The following is a 15,370-nucleotide window of genomic DNA, read 5'->3' as shown; positions in this document are numbered from 1 at the left end:
TATACTTACCTTCCTGTTTTTATCTATACCATATTTTAAATAAAGTTTGTTTCTGGTTCACTACAGGGAGAAATGAAACGGAGTTTTATGGAGTTAATACATCTCTTGGAAAAAAGAGATAGCCTTAACTTCCCCACACTGGACGTTGGTTTGCATTTTAGCCTTAGTGATACGCTTAATTAACCCTAAAACCACTTTCACGCATCCCGTCAGAAACAATTAAACTGAGGGACATTTAGGAGAGTTATGATAGTCCAATGTGTCATCCTTTTGCAATCAAGATCGCTTACTGTTGATGCCTTTCCTGTCACAACTGCGTGATTCCGCGATTGTACGTGCAAGTGGCAGAACCCTACCCAATTTGAGGGAGAATGCCTTGTTAGCAGAACTGGTATGTTAGGCAATATTAACTGCCTGAATAGATGTGCAAGTTATGTGTTGTGAGCAAAGGCACTCTGATTGAAGTCTAGCCACCTCCAAGCAAGTCGCCAGTCAAGCCTAAGAAACGAAACTCCAAATGCACGGTTGCTTTGGAGAGAACATTGACTTCACTGTCACGTGATTATACACATTTCTCCACCTAGCATGGCAACAAGTTGGCATCAAACGTCGGTAGGGAAAAACTAAGCGAATGGGCTTCTGTTTTCAATTTCATTTCATAAATAAAATTTTTCCAATGCACCACTTGACCTGGGCACTGAAGATAAAAGTCTAGTCATTGGAATGAAAGGAAGAAAGAGGTTGAACATTTGATTAAAAGAGTATTTTGCATTGAATCTATCCTAAATAAATCCACCTTTCTAATTCAAAGCAGGGAGTGAATTCTTTTAACACTCCTAATCACATTAAAGGATATGGAGTGCAGACTTTGCGATAAGACAGCAAGAAATGTGAATATTTGATGTTGATAGAAAATTTCGGACTCATAAACAATCCGTTTTATGTGACCCATCAAAGCACTTCATCGGACGTTTATAAGTTACCCAATTACGCGACTCCAAAGCCTCTACTAGATTTGATTGTCTGGTTCCATCGGACACTTAATTACCCCGTTTGCCTTTGAACGACTTAGGAGTAGGGCCTGCACAGCTAATTAAACTACATTCTACCTTTCACAAGATTCTTTTGATTTGTTAGCTCCACCGTTAAATGGTCAGCGAAGCAAGAGAACCGGATTTTCTGACTCTGACTTGAAACCATTCAATACAAGGGAATTCCCAAGTTAATTAAATGTTAAAGCCAGATTCTGAAGGTTATAAGCGCCTTAATAGATTAAAACTGCCAAAAGAGCGATCAAACTGGGTGAAAATGGAGCCATTGACTCAAATGCAATTTTGAACTTCTCGGACATTTTTAAAGATAGCTACTTTTTTGTCCAAAGACTAAGTTGGAGTAGGTAACTTTTTAACTACTTCCGGCTGTCAGGGGAAATTAAGCTCAGTTTGTTTTAAATGATGGGGTTATACATAAAACAATTCGATCGACAGAGATGCGTCTACAGAATCGTCTGCTCCAGTCGAAATGCGGCTAACGACAGGTAACAAATTTGTATAGTAAGGCATGTATAACAAGATCAAGAAGGTACGTAAAAAACTGTTTTAAGTTGGGTTCAACATTAGTTGATGCTCAAATACTGTCGTTTTCACAGTCAAATAAATGCATGTAAATTCATCATCTACCTCCATGCTTCATTGTTGTCGCCTTGATAAACTTCACTTCAAAAGTAAAAACAGATCAGACCACTAACAAATGGACCGATGAGTTTGAACTAGTTGACTTTGATCTGCAACCTTGGGTTTTACGGAACCCAACTGAAAAGACCGAATCGGAAAAAAACGGGGCTCAGTGGCCACTAATGAATGAGCGTCCAGACGTCAGCTCCACTGGCTGGTCGTCGTCAGACCACATCTCTATCCTCATTTGTTTTTTTTTTCACAACGATTAGTCACATCCGCAGCCTTGGACTTCACGCCTGAATTAACTATTCATAACACATAAAACACGGACATAGACAATTGACTAGCCAAAGTGCTGTTCATCGTTTGTGGCGCAGCAGTATAAGTTAATGATGAATAATTAAGGCTCATTGAAGGTACCTCTGTAAGAGTGAAATAATCGGGGCTGCTCACCCACCACCACCTCCCGGAATGAAGTTGTCACTGGGCGAATTGCTTTTCAACAAGATCATGATCCGCTGAACATTGTTCACTTAAATTAGCAAAATCGTTTCATTCGAAAGAAGCGATAATTAGTGAAATTCAGCGAGTTGTCCTTATGGAATAGAAATGGTCAGTTTTTTCACTAATACGCTTGCGTAGAGAGCCCACTCTATTGGAGAAGATACAACCATCAGACAAAAGACGAGTTGAAGTTCCGTAAATAAAAAGTTGATGGCTTCATCGCATCACAAAACAGCGTTCTTTGAGGGCAGATCCTCCACAATTAGCAGTATGCGTTCCGAATGGTCAATAAGGCCTCAGCTCTGCATTTGTATCTAAAACAATAGGAATTTAAACTTGGTAGAAAATTTAATGTAAGGGGATCCAAATTCCATAAAAGAGTAGGGTGGCCTATCATCTGAAAACAGAAATGTATCATTCCAACGCATCAGATGCTCTTTCATCCTTCTTGTTAGACTTTTTAGGTAAACTTTGTGCTTTTAAGGGAATTATTGCTGAAAACTCTGTGTGACGTCTGTATTTAACAAGAAAAAAAAATTCTGAAAGTGGGAATATGGACATGAACGACACACAGTTATCACAGCTACAAGTTACCAAATCATCAGGAAGGGAATTGAATGTTACTGTTGGCTAAAAAGCAAATTCCTACCAAAACGGGACTCAGCGCAGCTTTTTTACTTTCAAAGTGTTTCTGAAGTTGATGCATTCTCCTTACGACTATAGTAGTCTCGAAGGAGGCGAGACTTGACATCCAGGCTGGTAGTGGCCCCATCAAGAGCAGAAAAATGAGTCAATGGAAAGTACCTAAAGCATGAAACAACTCCGCAACACGCACGGATGATTCACAGACCTTGGTGAACTGTATAATAGACGGGAAGAGGAGGCAACAGAAAGGGAACAACAGTTGTTATAGCAACGCAGTAAAAATGCGTGAGCACCTGGGTACAGCTACACAAAAGTGTCCGTACGTGAGCACGTGCGTGCTCAGCCAGTCACAATTGCAGAGCCGAAGGGAGAGAGCGCCGTAGATGATGATAGTATTATCATAAATATATAAATGGATAGATGGATGGATGAATGCCTGGACAGCACTGATCCAGTAGGGTAATGCCACCAGAAAGGTATACGCTACACTGTTTGCGAAAAGCTTTTAATGAACAAATCTAACATTTTTGAGCCTTTTCCTACTCAATTCTGAAGATTGACTCCTCTGGTCCAATAAAAGACTAATCACCCGACTTATGCGCTGATGATTAATGGTAGCCAAAATATTGTACAATGACCCTCAGATAATTGAGATGACACCGCTGCCTGAACCAGTGCTGTTGGCATGGGTGTGGATGAGTAAAATGAAACCAGACGCTGAAAAGTGACGGTGGTGGTGATAATGGACGAACAGGCGGGCATAGTGAGACCTGAAAAATCCGGAAATGCCTAATAGTTGCTTTATTTCGTCACTAAATTGCCTTAATCCCTCCCCGGAGTAATATGAAAAAGTATTTGGCTGTTTAGCCACATCACTAAACTAGATGCAAGTAAATTTCCTTAGACAAAGAAAAATAATTACCAGTGTGTGAGGGTGAAGTCAGATCTCAGGCTGATTTATTAGACTCATGGGTCCTTGAGGTCAGCCTACGGGACAGCATTACTAATGGAGTCTATGCTACGGATGACGGACAAAAATTGTATGTTAGCATTCAGTTCTGATCAGCTCGTGCCTCTAATGTCATAAGCGTTGGGTTTGACTGTTCTTTGAGCACAATGGGTCAATGCCCGCTTAAGGTTCCCTTGGACCTAAGTTAACCTTATCCAATGGCAAGGCGAATGGTAATAGATCGGTACAAGAATATAACTAATTCTTAAATATGCATTTCCTCTTGGATATGTAGTGAATCAGAATTGGATTCTACCGAGTGGCACTACTGGAAGCCTTTCAATGTATAGCATAAATGAATCGGGTTAACACTAACGGGTCCCTGATTTTCGCCATTTCAACAGGAATTTGAAAGAGGCAGAACATCAAATGGGCAATTTGAGGTCAATTGCAGTACAGTATGCTCGAATCTGCTTTAAGAGAGAGGCACTAATAATTACCACTGCAAACTAGGAACAAAAAATTGAGAGAAAGACAAAATTATTAACATGGCCAGGATGGTTTGAGGTGTGAGCTTGTCAGAACGCGTTTTCCTTTGCAAGAAGTTGACGAACCAGAATTTATTGCTTTTGAAGGTACAAAGGTGGCACATCAACCGCGCCCCCTCGTCTGTGCGTACCCCCGAGTGGAGGAAATTGCTGCTGCTCCAGTTTGCGTATGCTTACTCAGTGCACTGACTGCATCAAAGAAGAATACATCCTTAAGACCCATCTCTCAAAAATAAAACAATGAGATTCATGTGCCTTCCGTCCATGACAGTCTTCCAGTTGCGCATTACAACTGTTTTAGCACTGATTACTTCGTCGCAGTGAAACTCCTAGATTATTGTCAAGCTGAAACCAAGCTGTTCGCTGCGTTCATTTCCACTGATTTCTTAGGCGGACGCGCTGGCTTTAAGGTGCTCTTTAAATGCTCAGGTTTAAAAAAGACCATAATATCTAACTCAATTTTCTGTACAAACTTTTCTAAATAAAATAAAGTAGTGGTAGTATTTGTAGGACCAAATCGATGATCTTCAACACATCCGTATATTTTTCGTTCACGCGATTTGAGAATAAAACATGCATTTACTCAATAGGCTAACAAGAACATTTGCTTTGACACTAGGACATATTCTTTCAGAGAGGATTGGCTTCAGTCTCAGACCTCTCCCTCAACCTTAATGACTCTTCAGTGTTGCGACGAGGGGGTGTGCCAAAGAAGCCCAATGCACTGGTCCCTTCTCTTAAGTCCATTATTCACCCTCCTCCTCCGATGGCAATGGTCCAACTCCTTGCTTTCAGACAGAGCATTTCGGGCATCTAACTTGACTTCGCGTGTTTGAGCTCCTCACCGGGACCACTCTAAGCCTTTCGCCTTGACTACCACCGATTATTTCCTCTGATACTTACACCATTGAAACCATTTGGACTGCTGAAAATCAAAATATGCGTATACATTGATTTGGATGGAAATATGGCAAAAAAACACGAGACAAAAGTTGGTCTAAAAACGTCTCTCTTCCTTCAAGTTGGAGGCCACGTAGTGTAGTGTATTTTCGCAATAATAATTTATTGGATGGATACACAAATTTGCCTTTTTATTTGCAAAACCGCTTTCACTGTGATTCCCTCTTGACATTTCCGGTGGAGTTTTTTGGATGTAAATTTTTTCCACCTATTGCACGTTACAAATTGTCCACAATGCAGTGCCTTCTCGTTCAACCACTTTGATCAAACAGGACTGTAAACCATGCTGCATGGAGCATGCTGCCATAGCAACACCACCAACATTTTGGTCATTCTAATCTTTTCGTTAATCTACTACACCATAGTGGTTAGCTATTACTTGGAGAAATTAAATTCTAGAAAAACAATCAGATAGTTTTAAGCTAAAACACTTACATGTCAGCTCCCTATGGAAATAAATTCATTAAATTAATGGATGTGGCCAACTTTGGAAAAAAGCAAATGTAATCATTTTCAGGTCCTTTTTTTACGAATCGTGTAATGTGCTTTACTATTTTGGTTCACAAATTGACAAAGAAGATATTTAGCAAGAAATTTTGAGAGGACTAAAATTATCCAGTAGGAAAGTGTGACCGTAAAAGGCTTTTTGTAGAAAGCAGGTACACTTCTCACCCCAACTGGTGCATTTGTCCGAACCTGAACAAAAGATGGAGAAGATAGGAAGATATCAATAAATGTATTAGTGAACTGGAAGATAGAGAGCAATGAACGCGTGTGAAAACGGGCAATACTAAAGGTTGGGAGGGGGTTGGTTAGGTCGGATCATTCATTTCGTTTATACAGCTTCAACTGCTTAAAAGATGCAATGAATTTGTGCATGTGTGTTCGCCAGTCTTCAATACTTCCAAGGCGACTTCACAGCCAGTAATCGGCGCCTGTCGGTTAGCAATAACATACAAAGGGCTCATTTGTCTAGAATATGTATAGGCTTATGCTAAAGTGTGTATGCCGGTGTGTGTGTGTGTATCTGGTTTAATTAACCGATTAAAAACTTCACTGTCCAAAGTTCCAGTAACCAAATGTCGTGCACAGCCGAGTAATGCGTAGTATTTGTGATATGTTTCAGTACGGCGTCTGGAGTCGCGCTTGTGAAGCGAGACAATGAAAGTCAAGAGAGTTGATTAGGAAGATGTTTTTGATCGCGACAGCAGAGAAGGTAGGAAGAATGCTAAATGCGACGATAAGTCAGTGTTGTGTTAGCTAGGATTGCGGTGCTTCTTCATGTGCAATGTGAGATGGTCGCTGCGTGCGAAGGCGCGTTGGCAGACGCTGCACTTAAAGGGTTTGTCTCCCGTGTGCTTTCGATAGTGTCGTGTCAGTTCATCAGACCGTGCGAACCGCCAATTACAGCCGACCCAGTCGCAAGGAAAGGGCTTCTCTCCGGTATGCACTCGCATGTGCGCTTTCAGATGAGAGGACTTGGAGTAGGCCTTGGCACAAGTGCCAAATGGACACATGTGTATCAAGGCAACGCTTTTCTTGGCTGAAGAAATGGTTGACTTCGGTCCACCACTACCACCACCCGCGGTCCGCATCCTCCGTCGCGTAGGCATCGACTTCACACCGAGTGTTGGTGGTGTGGCGGGCGGTGTCAATGCGTTTACGAGACTGCGTTGGGAGTAAAACTCGGCATCTTTTGAATAGATGAAGGAGGTCTGATAGACTGCTGCCGAGGGAGGTGGATGCTGGGAGGGATCTGGTAGGTGGGAGATTTGGGGGCAGAATTGGTATCCGACGCTGGGGTACCGAAGGTCGTCTTTGCGTGCGACCTTGAAGGCCGACGGGGGTAAAGGCGTTTGGGGAACGCAGGCAGTGCTGTAGAAGCTCGGTTGCTCCCAGCGTGTGGCAGATGGGGAAGCACCGAGTGTGGTGTACTGAGGAACGGAGACTTGGTCCAAATTTGAGGCGTAGGAGAAGCCGGTAGCAGGAACAGCGCCAGTGAAGACGGTAGTTGAAGATGGCGTTGTGGACACGGTCTTGGGATACATCATATCGGAGGTGGCGGTAGTGGAGGTGGTGGGGTTGGAAGTCGTATACTGAGGAGATTGGGCTAGAGGCACGAGGTGACCCCCGGTGGCGCTTGTTGAAACCAACGTGGTCGTGGAGGCCTCATCCCTCTGCTCCACAGAGCTGCTGAGGATGAAATCAATGTCGAGGCCTTCCAAATCGATTATCTGTTGCTGTTGTTGTTGTTGCTGCTGCTGTGGTGCGGTCTGCAGCGGTCCTCCTTGATGGCTCTCGAACCTGCTGAGAACACTGCTCGAGGTGGAATCACAAGTTGCCGTAGGAGTCACGGAGACGCCACTTGGGTAATACCCTTCAAACGTCGAAGAACCAGAGGATAAGCGTGTCTAAAATGTAAAAAACTCAATCTTATATTCAACGGTTCACAAACACGAATGCCGTTCGCCTCCTTTCGCCTGTTTATGGCCCATACGGAAGCAAATTAAATGTAAACGTGAGTGAAGCAAAACCAACCTTTTGTTTCTAAATGAAACATTAAACTGAAAGTAAGGGAAAAATTGTATGATTGCAAATTTGGTTTTGATAAAACTAACGGAAAAAAAACTCTTTTTAAAAGAGGACTGAGCTGGATCATTGAATCCCTACTATTTAAAATCCTCATCATTAGAAACATCTCTCTCCTAAAGTAGCCATTAGCTGCGTTGACTGGACTGTCAACACACTAGTACACCTAGTTGATGGAAATTCATGAGTACTCATTCAGCTACATCTACTACATCACCGACGAGGAGGTAGGTAAAAGCTTTTCAAACTTTACGCAAACTGCCAACTACCCTTTATGCGCGCGTGTTCGACCTTGGCGTCTCTTGACCACAGGGATGCATGAATAGAAGTGCTTTACTCCCTTGGGTTACCGCATTGGTATCTCCTACCCGTGTCTCCATTAGGACGCAATTGGCGCGCACTCGTTGAATGCCTGAGTAGCACCTGGTGGGTTTAAAGTGACGGTACCTATCCCTCGTGTGGGAAACCCCTATTTATAAAACTCCCTCGAATTTATGGTCTGGGATGACATCTGATCCCGCAGACTACATTAGTGTTGAATTTCCACCAACGAATAGCATTGCTGTGCATGAGCTTTATGAATACCCTTACGCAATTATAGATATTAATAAGCTACTTGGAACCTGTACCTATGCTTCAAATGGATAGGGAATGAAGTCTCAGTGACACAAAAGTTGGGGTTAGTCGGTTTTTGTTCACTTTTCGTGATACAATTTTGGTGGCGCAAAGTAAACCAGTGGATTTCAGGCACTTTTATTTACAGTGTTAAACTTTCCAATCCCTGGGTAGGTCTATGATGTAGACAACGGTAAACCGGCTAAGTATTTAAAGATGAATCAAAATTCGAATAAAAGCACGGAAGGTAGCGGTAATAACTAACGAATCAAAAGGGCCACTAAAATCCGGTGTATTGCCTGTTAGTTGTTATTACAACATTAAAATGCGTGCTACCGTAGTCCGTAAAAATACATTCCTCTTTTAGTAGGGGGACTGTGGATAATTATGCCCCGTTTAATGTCTCATATAGCCTGAATACTATAAAAGAGGAGAAATACTTTTTGAACAAAATGCCTCATCAGCGGTGCTCAGCTAGGCGGAAGACCAGGAGCCAGTTGAACATTACGAAGAGCAATGAATATTCGTAGCCGGAAAGGTAGACCATTCGTTAAAACTTTTGAAGTCATAGTTAAGGACAAAAGAGGGGTCTATCAAGTGAGTCACAAGCCCTTATCACAAGCCGATAGAAATTCAAATGTTTAGCTGGTAATAATGGTGAGAGCTTTCATAAAGCCGGCTCTGGTCAGCTTTGCCGTGAATATGTTTCTGTGGGATCGGTGGAAAATGCTCAAGCCCTTTCATTGCAACAATAATTTTGGTACGTATATTCACAATGAGGTTCACTACATGGACCTCCAGTCCAAGAACTTTAGCGATAGAGAAGAACATTACACGTTCTAGGTGAGGAGGTTTTAGAATAATCGTGAAAAGTTAAGTCAATCAAATCATAATTGTCCTCTTGTAAGGTAGTGGGTTAGTGATGAAGGGTGGCATTGCTATCAAACTTTTGCTTGAAAAACCATTTTACTTGGAGGATATTTGCTTGCTGCCGTGGCGAACGTCCGAAGGACGACCATTCATGTCGGCTTTGCAGTGGTGCTTGCAGGACAAGGCATGCACAGCTTCGTGGCTTTAGACCTCGTCTCCGTGGACTTGTTGAAACCTGATTTTGCAGAGCAACGAACTCCGCTCTCTCGAACGCCACGCGATGCGCGGTCTGCAAGTGTCTCAGACCGACAATGTGTAGTCATTTGGCTAACTCCGATGGCCATCTCAAATCCAGAACGCCCCTTTACTATCACAAATTATAGCTCGTCGCACAGATCGCTAGCCTGCATATAGATGAGTTTCTGACAAGGTCAAACAAAGCTTTTCATCATGGAACAAGTATTCGATTAATGGGGTATTGAAATGATTAACCCAATGGCTCTTTTAAAACATTTTTTTAAGAACTCCGATGGAACAGGAGAAATACGCATTTTAGTAATAGTTTTCATTTTTAAAACTTAGTCATTTAGCTTTAGTCTATAAATATTTATGAATGGCCTACCATCAAAGCCGATCCACCTGTTGTAAAATTCCGTTACTGACACAATGACGACCGGACGCTGACTACTGAAAAGGTTACCATTGCGACTTTAGTCGGCGTCCGAGTCAGGTGACTGCTGTATGAGCCCCACTGTCATGCTACAACACGGCGACCACCATTCCAGTTTGTGCAGAATACAGTATGAATTGTCTGAGGGTCAGAGGCTCTCACGTGTTAGTCCAGACAACATGGAGTCACGAGGCAGTTAACCCAAGTGCACGCTCCACTTACTTACAACCGCATTTATGAAAACCAAGAGTTCCTACTCATTTCATCAATTAGCAAATTTGCTAGAAGAATTGCTGTGCACTTTTTAGATTTTACGATGGAGTGCTCTGTTTGAGGTCCTACTGATCTAAACCAACACCCACAGCTAGACACTGACGTGTTTTTCACGCATAAATAACATTAGCTGCCACTATCTCGTAGCATGATTGCATTCCAGTTTGTAGAAATCAGATAGTATAACCACAGTTCCAAAGGCAAGACACATTCAACAAGGCTAGTACATTTTTGACACATCGGGGAAAACTGGTACAATCCTCGTCTTGTTTTTCAGGAACGCAGATACCTCCCCCAATAGCAGTCTCGCCTTGCCGACTGTGGATGCGCTTAGCAGGCAAATGTGGTAGCTCATGAAGCGATGTTATCAGTGGACTGACCACTTAATCCCGCCTAAAGGCGGCCACTACTGTTTCACCTCAAGTTGTCATTGTGTTCCCGCAGATGTATAAGTGCGATTTCGACTGGCATTCGTGTAGGAAGGTGGACCAGCATTGTATGGGCTTGGTAGGCATTCATTGACTGATTATATAAGTGACTTAAATTTGCTATTGACAAGAGGAGTTCGGTGAAGCGGTACAACATTAATCCATGTATTATACCCCTATAAAAATAAATCATGCATGTCAAAGGACTAAACTTGCCCTCAAGTGCTCACCTTGACTGGTTAATTTTATGCACAGAAAGGCAAAGGTTATGCTCAGACGAATGACCGCATTCAGTACAACAGTTTTGAATGGAAACGATAGCAAAAACTAAATATCTCTTACTGTAACAGTGTCACCTATATAAGCATGTTTCACGTAAAATGTTCCTTTGAATAAGTTAATGCATTTTACGCAATCATTGCATCTTAAAGATAAAGTGCTTGTAGATTTAGCAAGCGGTTTGAACGACAATGTCAAATTAAAATGTAATGGAAATACCTCTAAGAGGTCATGATACAGACGAGAGGTGCAACAGACCTTGTACTCGTAGCTATCTTGTAGAAGATGATTGGCAAAATTGTCAGGGATGTTGGCGGTGTAGCTCACGGCCATGATGACGGACACACAGGCCCCAGGACGATCGAAGACGTGGCTGTGGTTTTCTGTGGAAGCGTTGCGTAGGACTTCAGCTGAAGACTACCCAGGCCGGCTTGAGGCGTATCTTTGTGGCAGTGTGTGTGTTGCGGTTATTCGTACTCACGATGGTGTGAAGGAGAGTGAATGCGTGGTGCAATCTGGAGGTCTGTGCCTACGCGTGTATGCAATCAGCGGACAGTACTTTGCTCTGAGCATGCCTGCTCGCGCACGTACGCACGGCTTACGCTTTTCTGAGCACAGCTCAGAGATCCGATTGGCTGACGCGTGTCATGCACCACAGCTATTGGCCACGAGCATTCGCGTGGCCGCAAATCGATTGCACGCACCGCTACGTGCGCCCGTGCAGGTGGAGGGGAGGTAAAGAGGAGGAGGAGGGCATATGAGGAGGGGTGGGCAGTGGGAGACCTTGTGCCTGAGAAGGACAGAGAAGATATGGTATGTTTGTGTGTGTACGCGTGTATGGGTCATTATGCCCACGCGAGGAAACAACTATTGCGTTGAGTCATGTTTAGGGCTACGCACTGGTGCCAATTGGTGTAGGGCGTCGTCTTGACGACGGTGGAAATAACCATGACTAAATCCCTAATGCTTCTAATGCAAGACAATAAGGGCTTTCTGTAATGGCTGAAGAAGACTAGTTACGGAACCAAAGATGCTAGTGCTTTCATGCAAGTGAACTTAATAAGTTTGCTTTTCCAGTGTTTTACAGAAATTACATAATGGGTATTATTTCAGTTGTCCGACCATGTTGTTGATTGGTTTCAGTAGGAATAAGGTTTCAAAAAGTAGTTTGGCTTTCTTACTTCTGAGTAGAGGTGTCTCCCACATATTTCTTGTTATGTGATACACAGGTACCAAGGCAACAGAATTTATCATGTAATTTTCAACATAAAGCGATGAATACAAGATATATAAAAATGTGAGGTACATAAGTTAACAAATAATAAACTTTTCAAGGTGCTAATGTGGTTCATGGCATATTTTACAACTTGGTAATCTCTTATGTCTTATCTAATGGTAAGAGCTTATCGGTGACGTCGTGAAAATCTTGATTCCCACTGTCAATTTTAAGAAAATGCGTCCTAGTCCAATTTCTTCTCAAAACACAGTCTTTGTACCTACCTCATGAATTTATTTCAGTATGTTAGTATATTGAAAAATTTACGGATATCCAGATAGGATATTTAAAGTTGGTTGCAGTTGCCAATGGGAGACATCTTAAACGACAATGTTCACACACCACAAAGTTATGACGTGGCATAATTAGCAGCTAAACCCACAACTGTGAACGGAAATATTTGATATTAAACTTTGACCAAGTGAGCTGCGACGACAAGTAGAGGACTGTGGAATTCCATCGAAGTAAACTATTTCCGGCCCTGTTTGCAGAATAATAGATTTAGGCTGCAGGTTTTTTAACCGGTAAAACCTAATCTATTAGGAAAACCTTCTTGCCTCACTAGAGTAAAAAAAATGTCAGTTTAAATTGTTGAGATCTAAGACACTAGGGTAGGTGTACCGCTTTAGCAAAACAAATTGGTGGCCAGAACTACCCCACTGATAAGTTGGCACTAATTGAGGTGCAGGCAGACGTGTCTCTAGCTAAAGCTGAGCTATTACCAACGCTTCCTCAACTCCTTCCATGTCCACCGGAAGACCTAGATTTTGACGGAAGTGAATCATGTATTTATTTTTGCTTCGTGGCTTCCGCAAGGTTAATTGGACTTCAGCACCAGGCCTTTCATTTTTCCACGATCGATGTCTTTTCCCCCATAGCTCCCCTCAGAAACAACCTCCGTTCCTATATAGGCGGAAGGTCAGATTGCTGCATGGCAACCCATCAGTGGCATTAGCTTCTAAGCAGCGTAGATGTACATCAATACATTTTTCGTCCACATTTTTTAATCGCCAGCCTTTACTTCTTATGAAAGAAGGAGATATCTATGTCCCATTAACCTCTAAAATTTAACTTGTTTTCCATCTCTTGAAGCTATGAAAGATAGTGAAGGTGAATTTTCTATTTCTAGGTCGATTAAGCAGTTTCTAGAATTATTTATGCTGTGCTCATTCTACTCGCGTTTTGATTCCTCCAATGCCCCTTTATTCTTCTTGTTCCGTGGACACCACTTTTCTGGCATCGGCCATCTTTGAAAGACTGCGTTCATATCCAGTCATATATGTAAGGATTTTTAATGCTTGCCAGGAATGGAGACTATCACAGCAGCGAAACGTTTTAGAACATTGTATATTAGATCGCGGTCAGCAGCCTGACCTTCAGTACCTGCGACGGCTTGATGCTCTAGTCCAGAGCGGTTAACTTGAACGAACTATAAGCGGTAAATACGCCATACAAATAAAACAACAAAAATGATCAAGTGATGTGCTAAGGAACAGCGAAAACAATGCCTGTGCTTTTATATGACTCAGAAATGGTTCAGTCGTAAGGATACTTTGAAATTTGGTCTAGGCGTTTAGTTAAGTGTTGCATGTTTTTGGTTTCTATGTCCTTTGTAATAACTGTCTATTGGGCCAAATTTCGTAATTAATGAACCAAACGGTAAAATGGAGCACTAGTAATTTATAAATAGCGCGGTTTTAATTTTGTTCCTTTTCCCAGTTCCTCAAACATCACTGTCTTCAACATTTTAATAAAATTGTGACATGTCTTGTTCTCGCACACTTTGTAGTTATTTTTCGAAAAGAAGCGATCAGCCTCCCCCCAAGTGTTGGCAGCCTGCATCAAGGCACGGTAAACAGGTTGTTCTTCAACGGTAATTGTTTCATGGGAGGGTATAGAAACCATTCTGTTCACTGAACAGATGTTTACATAAAGATAACAAGATAAAATGATGGTACCATTGGATTGCCTTAAGGAGGGAAAAGTACATGCTGCATGCAAGAGATGAAAGAGCTTGGGGACCTGCCTTACGCTATCCAGCGCGAGGTACTGGCCACGTCCGTTATCGGGGGGGGGAGGGGCAGATGAAGAAAAGGAAATACGTTTGACCACCTCATCAACAGAAATTAAAAGGCACAGAAGAATGCAGGACTTTCAGATATTGTTAATTTCAAGTTAAAGCACATTCCCTCGCATATTTTATGCACCCCCATACTACTCATTACTAGTGTCAAGAAGAGCATATATTCACCTACCAACTAGTATGCACGGCTGAAGAGCTGAGAGGACACTAGGAGATTAAGACTTATGTTTTGCATTTCCCTGTAGAGTAGGGGCAGTTTTGAGCATTACTACTCAAGTGAAAGCAAAGGCTATCGAAATCCCAACTTGAATTAAGGACATTTACATCTGAGATTTCATTTAATTTCCTACTGAGGGTATTTAACGTAGATGACATTTCTATTTAATTCTCCCTATCGCACGTCTTTTTAATTAGCTTACAGTCTTTTTTGACTAAATGATACAAAATGAAATTTCTTTTTCATATGAGAAGAAGACATGAAGTCTGGACACCTAGAAACTCTTCCTAGCTTTGCTTTTAACCATCAAAGTTGAAGAAATTCTTAGTTGCCTTAATTATGCAATTATGTAATGTCGTTTGAGTATTTTTAGTCATACTAGTCAAAAAAATGACCTTTTCATTTACTTGACATGCCGTGTACATTCAAAGGTGTCAAAATTATTACAGCAATTAAAATGGCAGCATTCTTTTATTACTTGATCTGGGCGATACTAAAAGATTAAAAGTACTATTTTAAAAGAAGCACTTACCTTTTGCCTTGAAGCGAAGCAGCCTAAGGGATTGGACCACCTCTATCGTTTCTTGGGCTGAGCCAAAGCAGAAGGCCTCCTAATTAAGGGGACTCCTTTTTTGACTATGGGAGAGAGAGAGAATGATTTTAGTTAGTGATAACCGCACTGTATATTTTCATCATTCTAGCAAAGGCGAAAAAAGATGTCAATAGCAAAGTGGGAAATGCGAGAGAGAGAGAACCAATGTCCCCAAGTGAATGCAGGTTCCATGAGA

General features: G+C 42.0%; 1 protein-coding gene across 1 annotated transcript; it reads right to left on the bottom strand. All coding sequences in view use genetic code 11, as the record gives it.

Annotated features, from left to right (window-relative positions):
• Positions 1 to 2,594: 2,594 nt before the first annotated feature.
• On the bottom strand, positions 2,595 to 7,980 carry EGR_02346 (hypothetical protein; the record flags this gene model as incomplete). Its single annotated transcript, XM_024491595.1, has 3 exons — positions 2,595 to 2,810; positions 4,675 to 4,904; positions 7,821 to 7,980. 3 exons carry the CDS (start codon positions 7,978 to 7,980, stop codon positions 2,595 to 2,597), a joined length of 606 nt encoding a protein of 201 aa, XP_024354101.1.
• Between the last annotated feature and the right edge of the window lie 7,390 nt (positions 7,981 to 15,370).

Source organism: Echinococcus granulosus (genome assembly GCF_000524195.1).
Source record: "Echinococcus granulosus chromosome Unknown EG_S00010, whole genome shotgun sequence".
In the NCBI taxonomy this organism is placed as follows: domain Eukaryota; kingdom Metazoa; phylum Platyhelminthes; class Cestoda; order Cyclophyllidea; family Taeniidae; genus Echinococcus; species Echinococcus granulosus.
The sequence above is the reverse complement of the archived record's forward strand: the minus strand, read 5'-3'. Positions and strand labels throughout refer to the sequence as shown.